At 44.9% G+C, this 20848-nt stretch overlaps 1 protein-coding gene across 2 annotated transcripts in view; it reads left to right on the forward strand.

Moving 5' to 3' along the window:
• Kif5c (kinesin family member 5C) overlaps nucleotides 1–20848 on the forward strand; it is a 153655-nt gene that overhangs the window by 81721 nt on the left and 51086 nt on the right. For both annotated transcript variants that reach the window (NM_001107730.1, XM_087651556.1), the window contains 2 exon segments: nucleotides 5228–5376; nucleotides 16484–16656. In NM_001107730.1, coding sequence (NP_001101200.1) covers nucleotides 5228–5376; nucleotides 16484–16656 — 322 coding nt within the window.

Here is a 20848-nt window from a genome sequence, read left to right on the forward strand (position 1 = left end):
GACTGTATCACTAGTGCTGTCTGGTCCCTCTTAGTCTGCTTCGAGGTGGGTATAATGCTTCCTGATGCATTTCTGAATAGACCTTCTTTTAAAGCAATGTATGACTGTTAGACTTCAGACAAAATTATAAAATTGGCCTTAAGAGCCTTTCCCAGTTCCTGCTGTCTTACTGAGTTCGTGTGTGGTTGTGAACTAACTGAAATCCTTTTGGAAGCTAAGCTGGACAGCAAAGACTCACATCTGGGTCGTGGGCACCAGGTCCATGGTGACTTATCATGTCATGTATAATGCTCGTTAGTGCGAGTATAGGAAGTAAACGTGGGGAAAAACAAAAGATCCATACATTTTCTTTTGAAATTATAATTATATAATTTCCCCCTTCTCTACCCCCTTCAAGCCCTCCAAAATACTCCTCCTTGTTCTCATGTCCTCTTTTTTTTCACTAATTGCTGTGAGCATATATTTATATGGTACATATATGTCTATTCTAATCATAACCTACTCAGTCTGTGTAATGTTACACATATTTATGGCTTCAGGGCTGATCACTTGGGATTGGATAAGCAAATGGTGTGCTCTGCCCTGGAGAGGATGACTCCTTCCATTCTCGCATCCTTAGCTGCCTGTAGTTCTTTGTGTAGAGTTGAGCTCTCCTGGCCTTGAAGTTGAGTGGGTGGGAAGGTAGGAAGGATTGAGCAGGAGTTGGGGGAGGAGGAGGGATGATCAAAGTATGTTGTATGAAAAAAATTCTAAAGCCAATAAATAAAAATCAGAACCAAAGCAAAGCGAGGTAAAAACTGAGTCGGAGCCCAAGGGCTGGCTGGAGGCATGACTTAGGTTAAAAGCACAACCCAGGTTTGGTTCCCAGCACCTATATGGTGACTCAGCCATCCTGTCTGTCCAATTCCAGGGGATCCAAAGATCTTGTGTGTGTGTGTGTGTGTGTGTGTGTGTGTGTGTGTGTGTGTGTGTTTGTTTGTTTGTTTGTATATATATATAATATATATATAAAAATATATATAAATGTGTGTGTGGGTGAATATATGTGTATGAATCTCTTTTGTTTGTTTGAGATAAGCTTTCTCCTGGACCTCACTTAGAAGATTAGACTGGCCTCAAACTCACAGAGATCTGCCTGTACTTTGGAGTGCTAGGATTAAAGATGTGTGCTATCACATACCACTGAAAATATTATTAACCCACTAACCCACTTAGTTATGTGAACACACTCTTTGATCCCACTATGTGGCCTAGACTGATGCCACATGGCTAGATGTTTATAGGAGGAAAAGCAGTGAGCATAGTAAAAGATAGGGACTGAGCATTCTGTCTTATTCATCTCCAGATTTGTTAGAGCTATATAGTGTGTGTTTGTGTGTATGTGTGTGTGTGTGTGTGTGTGTGTATTAATTACATATAGGTGGGAGATATTGCCTTTCTGTTTAAGTTTATTTCTATAATGCATTTTTATTAATATAGCATACATATAGAAAGAAACATAACATAATATATACAGCCATAAACATTTAAAAATGCACACAAACATGTAGCCATCTCCCATTGCCTTAGATGCCTCCCTCTTGTACCTGCATAGCCAGTGCTCTGTGCTCAAGAGTAACCACCGTCCTGACTTCAGTCTGCATGCACTGGGATTGGGATTTAAGGCCTTTGAATCTCACACGCATAAGATCACATGGTACTGTTTTTATTCAGCTGCTTTTATGCATCATTCTATCTGGAAAATTGATTCACACTGTTGGGCGTACAGTTTAGTGTTTACAGTTATGTAGTATTCTATTGAATATATTCATTGTACTGTTAGCCGGTGTTTGGACTGTGTTCACTTAGGGGCTATTGTCAATAACTTTACAGTATCTGTTGCCTGTGAACAAACTTTTTGGTAAGAGTAGATGTGGGTCACAGGGTGTGACGTAGTTTTAGCAGACACTACAAACTGCGTTTCTAACACTCACGGCAGAACGTCAGAGGGAAAGCTGCTGCCCTGTCTCTCTGGCTGGCCCTTCTGTGGGCATGGAAAGGCATCCTGGCAGCTTCCTTCCTTCCCCGAGAGCGTAGGACCCTGGCATTCCTTTTGCAGTGCTCGTTGGCTGTTCCTTCAGGATCTGCCCATCCAAGACTTTGCCTGTGTTTCCTTCCTGAATTATGGGAGCCATTCCAGCTAGCTGCTGTCTGTAGATATTGTAGTACCTTCTGTTTTACAACGTGCCTTTCAAATCCTATTTTTAGTGAGGGAAGTTTTAAATTTTATTGTCAATTTTTTCTTTTATGTTGTATTCAAGAAGTCTTTACCTAACACAAGGTCTTGAGGATATTTTCTGTATTTTCTTTTAGACATCTTACCATTTCCCCTATGATGCATCTGAAATAGAATTCTTATGTGGAGGTTTGGATTTTACTCATACATTGAAAAGACTTTGTTTCTGCTCTGTGATGCCAGCACTTCCCATAGATCAGATGGCAGTGATGCGAGTTTCAGTCTGGATCATTTGTCTATTCTGTTTCCAGCCTAAGTTTCAGGCTATGTAATTGTTTTAAGGACTATGGCTTTCTACATACTGATATTCATGTGCGTGCACACCGGCACACACATAAGCTCTCTTTTTCTCTCTAAGATATGGGTGATATTTAAAATCTATGGAGCCATTTTGGTAGAGTCATCTCTCTTTTTCTAACTGATTTCTCCATCCTTTGGCCTCAGGGGATGCAGAAGTTTGCTCAAGTCCTATTTGGCCTGAGAAAATTCTAGGGATTCAGCGTGAGAGTGTTTTTCTACCATTGCTTGTGCTCCAGGCTCCTCTGACTCTCTTATCTCTGCCTAGCTCTGGGCCCTGTTTGCGTCACTGCAGTGGCTCCCTTCCCTCTGGCCTCTACTCAGGTCAGGCCAGTCAGGAAATGGGGACCAGGTGATGGAAAAGGACAAGGAATGAGTGCAAGATCTGTATTTCCCTGCAGGCTCGTTTTGGGCTGGCTTGCTCTAGACCACAGGCCATTATGGTTCCCACAAGTTAAGTTTTGTCTTCTAGCTTTCTTTTTGGGGCTTCACCATGTTTACTAATGTAGGTTCTACACTGTCCCCTCTTCTTCAGTTCCTTCCCACACCTTTGTTAGACTTGGCAAATTGCTCCAGTTGAGTGGGTCACTGCTTCACTGCCAAGCCCCAGTTACTACAGAAATAGAAGAAGAATAATTTTCTGGGCATCTCAGAAAATTATCCTGCAATACACTTGATAGGTCTACTTGAGGACTGTACCTCTAAGTAACACTGCCTAGAGATAGCGCAGGGGCTCCATCTTTTTGTCTCTGGTACCCTTTGGAGTCTTCAGGGCACTGTTTATGACTTAAAGGAAATCAGTAGTCTTCAAGTGTATCCTTTGGTGACAGCAAGCATCTTAGCTATGAGGTTTTCCCTCCCACTTCCTGACTTAAGTTGATAACGGTGGACACAGCTGTGCCTGTGCTTGCAGACGCAGCCACAGCACTGCCCAAGGATGTTAGAAGGTGGGGCGAGAAAGCCAGACACACCAAGTCTTAAAGGAGTAATAAAATTACTGCTATTGAAGAATTAGAATTGAGGCAGCTCTGGGGAGAGCAGCCTCAAGGTACAGCAAATAAGAATTATCCTAATTCTCTAGTAAGTCCAGCACTGATGTAGTTTAACTCCTTTTTTGACAGTTGGGTTATTTAGTTGTCTGTTTTAGTAACTAATTTCGCAATGGCATCCGTAGCACGGGGAGGAGGATGGTTGAATTGTTTGCACCAAAATAGAAATCATGTCCCGACTGTCATGTGATGACAATAGTAATTAACCTGGATCATACCAGCTGTACCAGCAAACATGACAGTCCTGGAACTGTTTGGAGATTCAAATGAGAGTGTTCGTGGCAAGTAAGACAGAACACCTTGTATCTTCACATGGGCTTTGCCTGCTTAACAAGTAGGCAGCGAGTGGAAGAGCCATTTCCTGGGCATGGCTGAGCCTGTCCATTTCTGTGCAGGCCTCGGTAAGCCGAGCCTTTTGTTTATCTCACCTGATGCAGATGCTGATGCTTTTCCCTTCCCAGCTTCTCCTTTCATTCACTGTCTGTCTGTCACGCACATGACATCACACCCATAGGCCACACACTCTAGGAGATTATGAAAAAAAAATGGTGCCCATGAGACATGTTTGTCATGCATTTTTTTTTAAAAAGACATTCTGAATTTGGATATACAAATGTTAAAAGTCCCAACTTCTAGCTATTTTTTAAACAGTCAGATGATTTCAGAATAACCAGCCTTTTAGCTAGTGTGCTGATGCTTGCCTTTGATGGGGGGATCAGTAGGAAGCCATAGTGTTCCCTAGTCAGCCTCTCTCACTTATGTGGCCCACCTACCTTATAGCCATGTGTTGGCATGTACCTAACACCTTGGTTCTAGGCACCACAAGCAATTAAGAGAAGTAACTGATTATTCAATTTGGGTCACTGATGTACGAAACCCCAAGCTCTAAGAGGTGGGGACTTTGTCCATCCTTCTTGGTATAGTCCTAGTGTTTTGTAAGTGTTTACTGAATTGATTGAGAATTATATTTCAAAGACCAATCTGGCAGAGGTCTGTGGGATGCTTAATGGAATATGCTGAACACTGGGGTAAGCCTGTCACCCGAGGCCTGGAAACAGACTGAGAGGACACAGAGGAAGTTAGACATGATGGGACCCTGAGACACGATTTGAATAAAAGTCCATTGGACTGAGAGGCTGATGGAATGTGAAAGAGAAAAGGATGGTGTTGGAGCCTCAAAAAATAACCGTGAGGTTGGAGCGATGGCTCAGCAGTTAAGAGTGCTTATTCTCTCATGAGGACTGGAGTTTAGACTTCAACATCCACTTCAGACACCTCCCAAACACCCATAGCTCCAGCCCCAGGGATCCAGTACCCTCTTCTGGTCCCCAAGTGTACAGGTATGTGCACCCGTGTGTGTACACAGACACCCCACACACACACACCCGTACATACAGTCACATAGGCATACATACATAGAATATACACCCATACTAAAAATAAGTCCCCTTTAAAAGGCATAGTAGCATGGCCAGCACGCTAGGCTTGAGGGCTGTAGGTAGATGCCACAGGAAGTCTTCACGGTCCTAGTCCTTTCTAGATGTTAAGGCTTCGTTATCTAAAATCAGTAAGGGCTAATGGCTTACTTCCTGTGTTTCAACCCCAGAGCAAAGACCATCAAGAATACAGTCTCTGTGAACTTGGAACTAACAGCAGAAGAATGGAAGAAGAAATATGAAAAAGAGAAAGAGAAGAATAAGGCCCTGAAGAGTGTCATCCAGCATCTGGAGGTGGAGCTGAACAGGTGGAGGAACGGTGAGAGCAAGCAGAGCAGGGAGGAGGCGGCCAAATGCTTCCTCCTTCCTGTGGCGGTCGGGTTGGCATCTTGGAAGACTCTTGGGAAAGGGGGTGACCATGGAAGTCAAGCATTTCCAGTTCCTGTGATGACAAGTGTTTTATTATTTTGTACAACTAATGTTTTGATATTCCCAGGCACCGTACCCCAGCTCATTTCGTCTTGTGACTTGTGCACAGTGGTGTGGGCCAAGTGACCCGAATCAGTTAATCTCTTTAAGTGTGCGCGCGCGCATCTGGATTGAGGAGTGCATATGTGTGGGGAGCAGTTCATGTTTGCGTGTGTGTGTGTGTGTGTGTGTGTGTGTGTGTGTGTGTGTGTGTAGGCAATAGAATAGCTGAGGATGTTATACCCAGGAAAACTGTCTGTCCCCTTTAAGACAGGGTTTCTCCTTTGCCTGAGCTTACCTAGTAGCTTAGATTAGCTAGTAAGCCCCCCATGGATCAGTCTGTCTCTACCTCCCCAGCTCTGGGATCACAAGCGCACGTCACCGTGCCTGACTTTTCTCTGTGTACTCTTGGAATAGAACTCAGGTCCTTGTATTGAGCACCAAGTGTTTTCCTGAGAGAGTGGCTCCCCAGCCTGGCTAGAATCTGTTTCTGATGCTCTGTTTCTATATGTCCCTGTCCTTCACTGTCAGGGATCCTGGCTGCCAGGAAACCTTCTGAGTTTTTTTTTTTTAAACAAATACAGATTACTTCAGCTAAAAAACTAGGATTTGCTTTCAGTCTTTCCATTTACTTATGGGTAAATGTCACCTCTGGCCAGAACTTGCCTTTTCTGACCTGCCTCACCATAGATTCCTCAGACAGAGTGAGACATAGTGGGCTGCAAAAACCCTTTGCTAAGATGGGCCGGACAGGCCTGCTTCATGACTAGTTTTTCTCCCCCTTCTTCAGTCTCTTTAGTTTGCTCTATAGGAAAAAATATCTCCTAGAGCTGGGGTGCAGTGGGTGGGTGGGTTATGGGGGAGGTGTGAGGAGTGGCTTGCGGATTCCGGGCAGACACATCATTGCGGTGACTTTAGCATTGTGATGGAGCTCAAACGGTAGCAGTCTGTTTTAATCTGGAAGCGAGGTAGGTTGGAGCTGTGTCAGAGGATGGCAATAGCTAGACTAGAAGTCATTTGTTCCTCGGATCCTTCGCTTCTCTGTGGTGTGTGTATTTCAGCAGCGACTGCAGCCTATGGTGCCCCGAGGGAGGGAGTGTGGGGATGGCTGAGCTGGTGTGGAGGTAGCACGGTCTGTTTACAACCGCCCAGTGAGCTGGAAGCCAATTGCTGGTGATGGTATTTGCTGCTGCTTCTTGCTAGTAAGGATCGGGTATCAACGAGCTACTTATTTACTTGAGAAGCAATTACGTGGCAAACAAGAATTCAAGAGAGGATCAGAATCTGGCCTAGTAGCCTAAATAACAGGATTTCCTTCTCTTGGGAAGCGTTTCTAGCTACACATGTGTTTCAGAAGCTGCTAGGATAATTGAATAACTCAGCACCTGCGCTGAGCGATGATCCGTGCAGTGTGGCAGGAGCAGCAGAGTGGGCTGTGTGGAATGCGGGATGGGAGGCGGTTATGAGAAGCTTTGTGATAGTTCTGGAATCCTTTCGGGTCAGTTCCTGGTGGGAAGGATAACTGCTTCACTTAGTAAAGCCCTTTGGTGAAGGGTTGGCTCACTGGCCTTAGAAGCATTGTGGGTTGTGGTTTTTATCATTTCTCATCTCTTGTCTAACTCTAGCAGTCCACTTCTCCATCCCATATCCAGTGCTACCTTGTGGAATCTGGCCTGCCTCATTTGCCTGACTTCCTGCATGCCTAGCACCTGTTTGGGTCCTGCATCCTATTGGCTTCTGTATATGCCACCACTTTAACGGGCTGTCCTTCTTCCATTTCCATTGCATAGCTTTTTAAAGTATGATTTATGAATCTTCTGGTGAAATCCTATATAAATCCTTAAGCTGCGTAATTTGGGCAAAGTAATTCATAGTTTCTGGTCTATCATAGATCTACAATAAATGCATATTACATAATTGTGTGCTTAACATGGAATCGGGGCAGTTGGGTGAGACCTGTGCTGTGGGTGTAAAGGGAATTTTCAGTCATGGTCAATACATGTATGGTAATAGTCTATGCTGCACCCCCAGAAAAGAAAGTGTGTGTCCAGAGATTTTATAACAGGCGTTTGACCTCTTTGAGAAGGCAGTGAGGGCTTCCCTGAATACGCAATATAGAAGTTGACTGGAGAGAGCAGTTCGCTGGGAAATAGGAGATTTAAGGTGAGCTCCAGCTTCCTGTGGAGGGGACTGAATTCGCCGTGGAACTGAGGGTGGGAGTGGAAGACCAGTGTGGAGTCTGGGCTGGGGAAACAGTGGTCTTGGATGAGCTTGGCAGGTAGATATAGGAGTTGTTCTTCAAGCAACAAGAAGCCACTCTGCCACAGAGCACTTAAGAAGAGTTACGTTTTGAAGGTCTTTGGTTGTGCTGGAGAAAGGACTGGGGAAGGCAGAAGAAGTTGTGGTAGAGGCAAGGAGAAGGCAGTTAAATTGGAGGAGGTAGAAGAGAGCGAGTTGGATTGGTTCTGAAACAGAAATTTGCAAGGTTTGATGAGGACTAGGCATACAGGGAGGACAGTGTCAAGGTGGTTCTGAGGCTTTTGTCTTGGCTAAGTTGGCTGGAAGACAGAACTATTCCCTTAGGCTGGAAAAGAACAGGGAAAGAAGCAGACTGGGAAGGAGTGCGCTAAGGAGGAAGCCTGGAGTGCCCAAGAAACATCCTAGTTGAGAAGGTAGTTCTGAGGGAAGAGGGAAACTGGAATATTACTAATCTTTTTTGTGGTTGAAGGCATAGGTAGAGGCAAGGCTCCTAGAGGTGATAGAGAGAGGGAAGAGAGGAAGTAAAGATTGACAGACTCCCCCCACAGCCTGTGGCCTTGTAACCTCCAAGCAGCTGAAATGGGAAGTATTCTGCAGAGAACCTTGCCTTCCCAGCTAGAATATTTATTTTTTAGGTGACTTTTCTGGAGGCAACGGTTTGTAAGTGCATAGAACATGGCCTGACTGAGAGAGACTATGGGTAATAAGAGAGCAGTGAGGGAGAGTGAGGAGGCTGGAGTAGTGCTATCCTGAATCACTCCGGATGACTCCTTACACCTGAGTCCTAAGACCTGGTAGCCATGTGGGGAAGAAAGCTAGGATGGACACAGTGTCAGCTCTCCCAACTCATATCGAAGTGGCAGGATATTGCCTGGTTCCTTTGAAATACGGAATACATTATTGGATCTAAACTTCTAGGAGGCAGCTACTTAATTTACTTCAGTATTCCCTGGGTATTGATATTTCCACACCAGGATCTGAATGCATTCTAGGTGCCCTGACAATGGGTGCTTTCCATAGGAAAAATACTCCTTTCCTTGCAGGGTGTACTTATAATTTAAAAGCTTCTCTGCTCCATTCTGGCTGTGAGAGAGCAAGGAATAAGTGTGTGCACACATATATGTGCCTGTGAGTACTTAGTATTCCTGTAGTTGCTATCGTAGAGAAGACAGTGGCAAAGCAAGGCAGGAGGGAATCAATTACAAATCAGGTGCAGGTAAATGGATAAATAAGGACACAGGTCTAACCCAGTTGGTGGTGACAGGTGAGACAAGACATTATTAAAGTAAAAGGCTTGCCCTATTATATATCTAGAGGCTGATCTAAGGTCTAACCCCTCTACCTCCACCTGGACCAATTTTCAGCCTTAGAAGTGAGATTGAGACTACACATTGTAAGTTTAGGTTCCCTCCAAGACACGTGTGGAAATCACAGATCCTGAGGTGATGGTAGTAGGCATTGGTTTCTTTGGGAGTTTCCTAGTTGGGATGTCTACTGCTGTGATGAAACACCATAACCAAAAGCAACTTGGGGAAGAAAGGGTTTATTTGGTGTATACTTTCACATTGTAGTTTATCACTGAAGGAATTCAGGGCAGGAACTCAAAACAGGGCAGGAACCTGGAGGCAGGAGCTGATGCAGAAGAGTTCTTGTGATGGTTTGTATATGCTTGACCCAGGGAGGTGTGGCCTTGTTGGAGTAGGTGTGTCACTGCCGGCAAGGGCTTTAAGACCATACTCCTAGCTGCCTGAAAGTCAGTCTTCTACTATAACCTTCAGATGAAGCTGTAGAACTCTCAGCTCTGCCTGCATCATGTCTACCTGGATGCTACCTTGATGATTGTAGACTGAACCTCTGAATCTGTAAACCAGCTCCAATTAAATGTTGTCCTTATAAGAATTGCCTTGGTCGCTCATGGTGTTGGTTCATAGCAATAAAACCCTAACTAAGACAGAAGTTGGTACCCGGGACTGGGGTATTGCTGTGATAGGCCTGACCATACTTTTATTTGGAAGAATGTGGATTTTGAGACTATGGATTTGGAAGGCAGTGGAATGCCTTAAATGGGCCATTTCAATATGTGACATAGAGACTGTTTTTGTGGTATTTTGGTGAAGAATGTGGCTACTTTTTGCTCTTATCTGAAGAGTCTGCCTGAGGCTAATGTGAAAAGACTCAGATTAATTGCATTCACAAAGGAAGTCTCAGGAACACCCATCATAGACTTTGTTCTCTCGTTAAGTCTCATGAAGAGCATTTTGAACAAGCATAACAAGCTTAGAAAGGAAAGACACAAAATACATGGTTCAAGTTTTTAAGGGGTACCAGGAAGTGAAATGGAGCTGAATCCTGTGTTCAAAAATATTAAATTGAATTAAGGGAGTAGTGATCTTGGGGCAAGATCCCATACAGTTAAGTTTAGGTTCAGTCATGTATTCAGTCATTGTATTACAAACCTTTAATCCCAGTAGTCAAAGCCACTAAGACAGAAGAGCTCCCACACCCCATCCAAGAACAGGATGTCTGTGTTGCCATGCTGACCTCCGACTTCTAGCTTCCAAGATAGGAGAAATGTCTCTGTTGCCTAAGAGACCCCATCCTGTGGTACTTTGTCATAGTAGCTCTGAGTGACTAAGGCAGCAGCCCCTCAGCACTGCACACTGGACAGTTCTCCCAATTGAGTGGGCACCCATAACTTGGAGCATATGTTCTGCAAGCATAATTCTTTTTGGCTTTGCTTCTCAAGTGTGCTAGCTCTTTAACACACACACAGCGACCGAAAGAAACACCCTGTCTTTTCTTGTTTGTTTTTTGTTTTTGTTTTGGTTCAACTCAGGGGTTCTCTGTATAGACTAGGCTGGCCTGGGACTCAGATCTACCTCTTCCTGCAAAGTTCTGCAACTAAAGGTGTGGGCCATCACTGTCTGACCACACCTTTTTATTAAGGAAGGATGAGGAGAGCCACCTCATGGCCAGGGCTTCATCCTGCAGTGAACCAGTTATTGTCCTCTGGTGAGAAGCAGTGGCAGCAACTGACCCTGCCCAGCCTAGATGGGAAGAATATAAAGGAGACACAGCATGCAGAGTGTCTGAACACAGGCTGGAGTGGGAACAGCCGGGTGCTTGTTTCCCACATCATTTTGGATATTTAAAGGACCAGGATAGAAGTGTGACCTAGTCTGTGAAAGACAGGCTACTTTGGCTGTATGACAATAAAGCCTGCGTCTAGTCCCTGGGGTGCAAGGAGAGAACCGATTGTGGATCATATTTCACCTTACACATAGGCCATGACACATATGTATGTATATGGACATACACTGAATAAACGTATAAGTGTAAATTTTAAAATAAATCAGCATCGTAGTTCCCTCCTATCCTCTCAGCATTCTAGAGGCAGAAGTGGGAAGATTGCAACTTAAAGGTAACCTGGGCCACAAAGAGACCCTGGCTCAAAAGGAGTCACAAAAGAGGAGATAAAACTGTTCTTCTTCTAGTTTCAACTCTGAATATGATGCTGATTATGATTATTATTATAGCATGGATACGTGAATAAAAATGTAATTTCTAAGAAAAAGAAAAAGGAGAAATGAAACCAAAAAAGAAAACCAAGTTTAAAAGTTAAAAAACATTTTTTAGTTTTGCGATTATAATTCTGTTACATCATTTCTTCCTTCTCTTCCTCCCTTCAAGCCCCCGCATATCCCCTACCTGCTCTCCTTCAAATTCATGGCTGCTTTGTGTACTAAATATCACTGCCAAACTGACATTTTTTTAAATGACGTGTGTGTGTGTGTGTGTGTGTGTTTGTGTGTGTGTTTGTGTGAGAGTGTGTGTTTGTGTGATAGTGTGTGTGTTTGTGAGTGTGTGTTTGTTTGTATGTGTGTGTGTTTGTGTGTATGTGTGTGTGTGTGTGTGTGTACATGCCACACTTTACTTGTGAGTGTCAGAGGACAACTTTCATGAGTTAACTCTTTTCTTCTGTCCCAGAGACTGAACTTGGGTGATGAGTCTTGGGCAGCAGGCAGCTTTACCTGCTAAGCCATATTGTTGGGTCCTAAACCAAAATTTTTACGGGGGTTCATGTCAGGAAAGAACAAAAACCAAAAATGCAGGTGTCTGGGTAGCAGGGCAAAGGGGGTTTGGTGTGTCTGCTGCGTCTCTCCTGTTGAACAACTAGGTATACAATAAGTGTAGTAGGTTTCGATTGGTGTTGTCTGGGGAAATCGTGCTAGTAAATGCTTTCTTTTGTTTGGGTTTCTTGAGACAGGATTTTGCTGTGTTGCCCAGGCTAGCTTTGACCTTTGATCCTTCTGCCTCAGCTTGCTCAGTTCTGGAACTTCAGGAGGGGGACCACTATGCCTGTTGAGATTTACTCTTTCAGCATTAAGTCTGTGGGAGGTGCTGCCATCTGCTCTTAGCTGCACAGGCGTGAGCTCACACTCACAGGAGTTAGCATTTCAGTCAAGAGGTCTAATTTGCTGTGTTCTTTCTCCCTTTGAGAGTGCACCTAAGCTAATAGAAATACTGACTGCTCACCAAACCACGTGTCCTATTCAAAAGGTCATGAATGTAAAGAAGGCCACAGGATCTGGTTAGCCTGTGCATTAGAAAAATTGCTTTAGACAGGATTAGGGGGTGCAGAGGCTGCTTACAGTATTTTTAGGAACGAGGGTGAAGGATGCTATTTGTATGCAAAGCAGTCTCATAAAGGAATGATTTTTTTTTTAAACTTCACATTTATGTAATGACATCTTGTCGCCAGCTGTTCCTGCCCATCTGGCAACTTAAGGATCTCCTTTTAGTGTCTTCGATACACAAATTGCTTACCATTAGGTTTGCCACTGGGCCTGTTTAATTGGTATTAAAACAAAACACCTCGTTTGCCAGATCTACAGTGGTTTCTGGTGGAAGCTGTGAGTGACCTGCAAATCCCTGCCCTGGAGTGGCTGAGAAAATGCAATTACCTCTCTGTGTTCTCCAGAGGCTTCGGGGACTCAACTTAGGGAAAGAATTACTAGCTTGTTGCTATTTCATGTGTGAAATTTTAATGATTTCCTGGCAGTCTAATAGCATCGCTAAAGAAAAAAAAAGATCCAAATAAATCCATTAAATCCATTTTAGAATTTTTAACTAATAGACCTAATGAGGGTTTTTTTGTTCTTTTTTTTTTTTTTTTTTTTTTTTTTGGTAGTCTGCCATCTTCATCTATTGAAATTGGTAGTTTCCCCCCTCCCCTTTTTCAGAAATGTTATTTATGATCTCTGGGGGTTTTCGTTTTATAATTAGAAGGTTCTGCAAGCCCTATAGGTATGCTCCAAAAGAATGCTCCTGTGTAAACACAGATCTTTTTAGTCCTTAGAGGTAATTACAGCTGACAATAGTAAATGCCAGAATGCTTATTTAAAGATGGGCGGCCTTTCAGCTTGGGGAACCTGACGTTTTCCAAGGTTGGAAGCTCTTCTGTAGGCAGCAGAAACAAGCCTCGTGGGCTGGACTCAAAGAAATCTGCTTTTAATAAAGCAGAGAGAAAATAAAACGCACTGCTAGTCTTCACTTGGTGGTCTCTCTTCCTCCCTGATTGATTGAGGGCATTATTCCTCCAGGGCTGGCTTGCAGCCCTCCTCTCTGTTACAATCAGTTATTCCATAATCATCTTGTGGAGCACGCTGCAGTGCAGGGAATATTCTCGATTAACACGGCGAGATTGCCATGGAGACAGATTGCCTGGTGTCAGCTCTTGCACGGTGTTCGGAATTTACAGTCCCTAGACATCGTTGTGAGCTGGGCAGTATAGTTACCAGGGTGTCGTCTGGAAGTCATTCCCCTGTCCTTTGAAGGGCAGTGGTGTTTGGAAACCCTCTGGTTCCTTCCTGGGCAGGGGCTGTGCTGCTGCTGCTTCTGCATGTGGCTGCTTTGTTCAGCTCCATCTGAATGGCTGTTGCAAAAAAAAAATAATTATAATCCTGCCCACCTGACCTTTAGAATATGAACTGGCGAGAGCTTGCTGTTTACATGTAGCTTTGTGGGAGACGTGTTGACGCTTTGATTCAAAGAAGTGCTCACGGGAACCCAGAAAGGCTGCTGCGGGTTTCAAACACTGTTTTCATGACGATACACAATAACCCTGTAAAGGACTTGCATAACTGTTTGGTGTTTTACTTTTTAAAAGACCACTTGGGCACAAAGGTGTTTTGAATATGCTAGAAAAATTGGACTGCCAAGCGTGTGCCGTTGCCCCACTCCTTGGGAAGCAGAGGTAGCCTTCAGGCTGTGATGCTGGCCGTGCTCCTGACATCTACCATCTTCCTGCGTCTTCAGAACAGTTCTGTGATGAAAGCAGCTTCGCTTCCTCCTCTTCACAGAAAGGGACTGAAGAGGCTAAGCGGGCTGCATGCCTGTGATTAATTAGACCCGTGGAAATGTGCAGCGTGGCCTCAAGATCCCATTGGGCACTGGGAATGTTTATGAGAGTCTATTGATCATTTTCAAGGGGACCATAGCGGCAGTGGCAGCTTTCTGGACCTCTGTATCCTGGGGCATCACCTACCCCTCGGTAATGCCATTTTCAGAAGAAGACAGCTTTAGGAAATCTGATCTGTGACTTGGTTTGAGCAGATCACTTGTAGGTCACAGGAGTTAATCCCTGGCCTCTGCCTGCCCAGATGAATTTGGGGGTTGGGGGATCCTTAGTTCATCTAGCCCTCAGATATCATTGCCTGCCCAGCCATTTGGAACCAAAGCTCTCGGGGAACACATCTCTTCCAAATGTCCCGGATCTTATCTCTTTCTCTGCAGTGAGTGTCTGTGGATAATATGGTCATGCTTGGAGGATTTCTGGGTCAGGCCAGTACAGTTAAGAATTTCACCTTCAGCATGTTGAAACAGGAAGGTTAAATTAATAGTCAGTTGCTATGTTTCCCAAATTTTACAAACTATTCCTGAAAAACCCAAAATATAATCATATGCAGGACTTTTACAAATGCCAGAGTGTCGGTGTCAGATTCGTAAGAAGAACAGAATTAGAAAGGAAAAAGAGGTTCTAATAATGCTGTACATTTCCCGGGTTGTTTGAGGGCATATTCTAAATTATCCGTGTGGCTAGAAATTATGTCTGTATCTTCATCCATCCACTCACCCTCTCATCTGTTCACTCATCCATCTCGTCATCTGTCTTGCCGCTCTGATAGCCCATGGGTTTAACAGGCTGTAGAGAATATAGATTGTTTTATTGAATGAAATTCATTCCTCACGCTAACGTTGCTGACGAGTGCTTTGAACCAGCGATTTTTGCTGGGTGATATACTGATTTGGTTCAGGTTCAGTTCAGAGGCCACCATGATCTGGTTTTATTTAGGTCAATAATTCCAGAGAAATGCTCACACATAGTGTGCAGTCCCTTTGAAAGGGGAACACAGGGAGGCTTAGTTTTACCTGCAGTGAAGTATGGATGACCGAGGGGTTGCTTCCCGTCACTGCTTTAGATGGAACAGATACAAAGGTGAAGTCATTGGTGTTAGCTTTACTTACACAGAAGCTGCACACAAGCCTTAAAGCCAGGGCATCCCGGTGTCTTGTGTACTGAGATAATGTGCACTGTGTTCAGCTGGGTTCCTTGAGGCATGAAATACACTGTTCACGAAAGAACAGTATATTTCTCAGCTCTTCTGTCCTTCCCCTGCTTATGGCTTAGGGGAGTTTTCTGGGAAAGTTTTGCAGGATAGATATTCTGAGCCGAGAAGCTGAGTGAGGCCTGAGGTTCCCTGATGCTCAGGGGCTGGAGTGAAGTTGCTGTTTGCACTGTGGTGGTGAAACGTCTTTGGTGTGGGTTTGCTTTCAAATATTCAAGCTGAAAGACGAAGTCAGGCTGTGCGGTGTCCATAGGATCTGTTTCTGTCTTTGCATCCTGATTTTCCTGTTGGGGCAGCCCTTGGCCAGCCTGAGATCCTCTTAGCATTGTCAGATTGAGGAGCCCTTCCTTTGACGGCCCTGCAGACCCTGCCTGGCAGGCTGAGAAGTGGTGTATAGATTCCAGATTGGCTGCCTTTTCTTTTCCTGGGGACTATCTGACATCACAAGAAATTATTCTACTTGAACTCTCCAGCAGAGCCAATTAATTCGGCTTCCTGGGGGAGAGTGTGGTGGTGGAGCTGTGATGGCGTGGGACTGATACAATCCTACGTCCAGGCTGCCCTGACTTCCACTGACTCTCAAGAGTCTGAGATTGGGAGGAGCGGAGTCCCACCGCGTTCTGGTTAAACAGTGGCGCTGTGTTCCTTGCTTTGGCTGTTTCTACTAATGACACAGTAACATAATTAATTGGTAATTAGGATGCCTCAGAGGTCTATTTCCCTTTGAATCGGTGACTAGAGAGAATATGAAACTTGTAAGCACTAGCGTGTTTCCACAAAAGGAAAAGTGTGTGCAGGAGCTCCCAGGCAGTGCTGGGGTTGGATCAGTTGGATCAGCTCTGTGACCAGTGCAGCCATTTGATTTCTGCCCTGCATTCTTGGGCTAACAGTGGTCAATTAGCTACACCTTTCTTCCCAAACAGAAAGAATGGACTTTAGCTCTCTGCACAAGGACTCTATTGTGTCTGCTGTGTCTTTGTCAGTGGGAGTGACTATTTTTAGTTTCCTTCCTGGAGGGCTGCATGCCTGATTTCTCTAGGCCTCAGCACCCTGCTTGCTGTGTTTTCCCAGGGGAAGCTGTGCCTGAGGATGAACAGATCAGTGCCAAGGACCAGAAGAACCTGGAGCCCTGCGACAACACACCCATCATAGACAACATCACACCTGTGGTTGACGGCATCTCTGCTGAGAAAGAGAAGTATGACGAGGAAATCACCAGTCTGTACCGACAGCTGGATGACAAGGTCTGTGCTTCAGAGCAGCAGCCCTGTCTCTGCGGGCCCCAAGCCTCCACTCTGCCCCAGTGAGCCAGTTAAAGAGATAAGCTATCTCCTAATGGTGAGGAGATAAGAAGAGTCAATAGGTGTTGCCACATCCAGGGGGAAGAATGTGGAAGGGGCTGCATGACCCTAACTCTATCCTTCAGGGCACAGACCTGGGGAGACATTGGAGTGGCAGGCAAGAGGTACACATAACGAAGCCCATCATCCTGTTCAATGTGTGTCGATTGTCTCAGTTTTGGATCTTGGATGCTTCCAAGAAATACTGCTTATATGGGCATGTCAGTTCCTAACTGCTGAGGGCTCCCATTCGAAGACTGCCCTCACCTGGTGATGACATATCTCCACGGCTCTGTTGCTTTGGAAGACTGCCCTCACCCGGTGATGACACGTCTCCACGGCTCTGTTGCTTTGGAACGAGGGCACTGCAGGTTTGGGTTAGTGACTGCGGACATTCAGGTGCCTTTGAGGGGGTCTGGGACAGGTCACTGATTGCAAAGTGCCTTAGTTACTCTCATCTGTGTACTGTCAGCCTCGAAAGGGGATGAGACAGGTTAGGGACCATGGATTTTTAGATAGGCACTCCCCGAGTGCTTAACGTGCTTCTCTGCAGAGTTAATCAGGTGACTGCACAAAGTAAAGAGAGATCCAAAATGAAGATAGAGGTATGGTTTCTATCCTGTTTCCCTTTGCCTTGTGGGGTCAGCGCTTTCTCAGAAAGCAGCCCCTGTGTGCCATTATATACATTAGCCAGAGACTGGTAGTCTTCACTCTGGTCCAAAGACTGAAGGTGGCCGACACAGTCAGCCCCCTGGAGCTGAGGTAGGCTGCAGACCACTGTGGATGTATATCTTCCCGATCCCTGTTTTCTAGCTTGATTACTGTAGGAAGTTCTAATCAAAAAGAGCTGGGCTGGCGGGGGTGGGAGGGTGGGATGGTCTAGATAGACAAGTCCTCACTTCCAGAAATCTGTCTGTCTGAATAGATTATTGCCAGAGAGGACGGCTGTGTGAGTGTGCATGGGTGTTCTTGTCTCTTTCCTCCTTCTCCATTCCTGTTCCTTTCTTCTTAGAGAAGTCTATAGCAGTCCCACTGGGGACAAGTGTAAGGTTAATCACATAGCTCCATGGCCCCAAGCCTCAGACCTAATCACTTTAAAGACTGATACCTTTCTCCTGTGAAGCTCTTTTCAGGGGCAGACTGTTGAGGGATGTAGCTTGCTCATGTTAATAGAAGATGCTTAACTCCTAGAACAAACTCAAATAGCCATGCAATTGTGAACATTTGAGTAGAGAAAAAGACTCCCTGAACAGCAGGTATCATTCGTCCTCAGTAAAGGTCCACTTAGGAATCGCAGAGGCCCAGGAACTTATGTCAGTAGGTCATGTGATCCTGACATATTCCCCTTGGGATATCCCAAGCTCTTTTAGTTCATTTCGTCAAGGTTGCTGATATTCTCAGTCTGATTTCATCTTTTGTGTGGCGATTTGGCTCAGGTGCTATGGGGACACCTCTGGCTCGATGTTACAGTTTTGTTCTGGGACTGTCACCATTAATCTCACAGGGCTCTGTCTTTGGGATACAGCCCAGAGTCTGGACTGGTATCACCCTTGCAAGCTGAATGTGACTGGTTGAGGGTTCTCCTTCTGTTTGTCTGTGGTTCTGGGAGTTACATGTCACCCAAACATTAAGGCAGGGTGACCCTACCATTCCACAAACACATCTCACAAGATACCCCTACCCACGAGAACAGGGTTCTTTGCTCTTCACGCTCTGTCACCCCACCCTGCTTCTTCAATCATGGATTTTATTCTCAACACCTCAATGCAAAAGTAAATCAATAGTAAGTTAATAGTTTATGCAAACTTCTTGATTTCTCCCAGAGGACTGCTACTGTTTTCAACGATGAGGAAAAGCCACACTCAATCTCTTCCTCTCTTTACAATTTCCACGTCCTCAGGTTCTGAGATGTCAGGCCAGAGTTGGTTCTATGATGCTGAGAGATATGGAAGAGAACAGAGCACAGAGCACAGAGATGATGCCCTAGAGGGCATCAAAGCTCGTGGTCTACTGTTCAGCCATTTGTGAGCTGCTTGATTGTGATCTACCGACTGTCATCCTCATGTGTCCCTCAAAGGCTCTAGCAGATAGCCCGTGCTTCTGATGGTTTAGAGGCTTAGCTACTTTGAGACTGCGTGAATTGGGACAGTGTCTTCTTCGGTTATCAAATGGTAGAACTGGAAGGCTCTGGGATGACGTGAGGCATTAGCATCTGGTGATTGCATTTCTTTCTTAAGTCTTCACAGCCTGTAGTTGGTAGAGCAGGAATGAGCTTTCATAGCTCTCGACCTTGAGCCCCACACTCATTTCATTTTGGCCTTAGCCCTTTGACCAAGGAACTGGTTAACCTCAGTAAGTCTTTTTAGGACACAGTGGGGAAAGATTACACAGTTTCCCCAAATCCCTCTATGCTATTCCTCATGGGTCTAAGAATAGATAAACCTAAGGTCCTGAGACTTAGCAGAAAAGCTCCCACTTTGTAGGAGACCTGCGGCTCAATGATAAGAGGCTCAGGGAAGATGCCCATACTTGCCCGTACGCTGTTCTTATCTGTAACTTGGGGCTCACAGATGTCACTTCAAAGACTGCTATGGGGACTAAATGTCCTACATACAGCACACTATAAATACAAGTTTCTCATCAGGCTTCCCCTCTGGGGGTTCTCTTTGCTTGGTGGAGAAGATGCCTCATTTGAGAGTGTGAAGAAGTGTCAGTCTAATGGTAGGGGCTGGGTTCTAGCATAAAAATATTGGTGGTGGCTTTGTTTTTCTCACTGAAAGCAGTAAATTCAAGGATTGTAAGTTGATTACATTCTGTACTAATGACTGTTTATCAAAAAACATCTCCAGATTTAGTGACTTTTTGACAACTGAGGTGACTGTAAGAAAAACCCAACTACAAAATTGATTTTTGAAAAGTGCTTTGAAATCGTGTATCTCACAGTGCGCATGCTTAAACGTGTCCTAAGAGATACACTGACATGCAGAAGTACAGCACAACTTATTCAGAAAGGCTTAGAAAATTACAGTGAAATCAGAATGACAACACTAATTCCTAGAAAGTTGCCTTTGTAAAGGGCAAACATACTTCAAGGCACGGCTCTAAAACTGATTTGCCCTCTCATGGAGTCCTGTTTTCACCTTCCTGGATGGTTTTTCATCACGTCTTAGCTTGTCACCCGTCAGGGAGGAAGGCTGCCTCTTCAGACTTTGCCCAGAGTGCAATGTGCAAACACAAGTCACCTCACCTTGTCCCTTCGTGTTTCTGTCATTTGGGGGCAGTTGTGGATTTTGAGTTGCTTCATTGCCTTGGGGAGGAGATGAAGTTGAACTTTTTTGGGTCTTTTATGTTAAGCTGTGTACTCTTCCTGTGCTGAGAAGCAGAAATATAAAATTGGCCCTGGTAACCGACAGGCTCAGTGTCTGAAGTTGAAGAAACACATGATCTACAAAGCAGTGAGCTAGCTGTGGAACGGCCGGTTCTTGGCAGTTTTACTGTGCTGTAATTTCTCTAATTCTTTTCACCTAAAATCTGAGTTGGGAGAAAAATAGACAGTATTTTATACAGCCATTGAAGAAACATTGGTGTATAAAGTTCAGAGCAAATGAGTTTTCTGAGCAGACTAGTGAGACCAAGTGCATAGGAAAGACCAAAGACGCAGGACACGGGTGTGCAGAGCCTGCCCTACAGATGTGAGAGTGCTGGTGCTCTATGGAGAGAGGACCTGCCACCCCAACCACTTAACCCCACGCCACCATACATGTTACAGATGCCTGTGAGAGGCTCTGCCACTCACCCGTCTTACCTCACCTCTGAAACAGATCCAGAGTGCAGGACAGGGGTCTTTAACGAGGAAAACACTGAGGCAGGACCTGGCACAAAGGCAGTGTAATACACTGAACTGTATTTGACTGCTTGGGGGTTCCACCCGAGACAGGTATTCCCATAGGACTTTTGTAACAGAGGGAGATGTGAGCCTACAGCCCCATTATCATTTTTTTTCAAAGAATGTACTTAAAATTTCACTTGAAAAAATGAAAACAGAGCTGTAAAGGCCACATTCTTCCATAGTGGTTCTGCCTCAAGCCTGTCTTCA

This window comes from Rattus norvegicus, chromosome 3, assembly GCF_021556685.1.
Source record: "Rattus norvegicus strain SHRSP/BbbUtx chromosome 3, alternate assembly SHRSP_T2T, whole genome shotgun sequence".
NCBI lineage: Eukaryota > Metazoa > Chordata > Mammalia > Rodentia > Muridae > Rattus > Rattus norvegicus.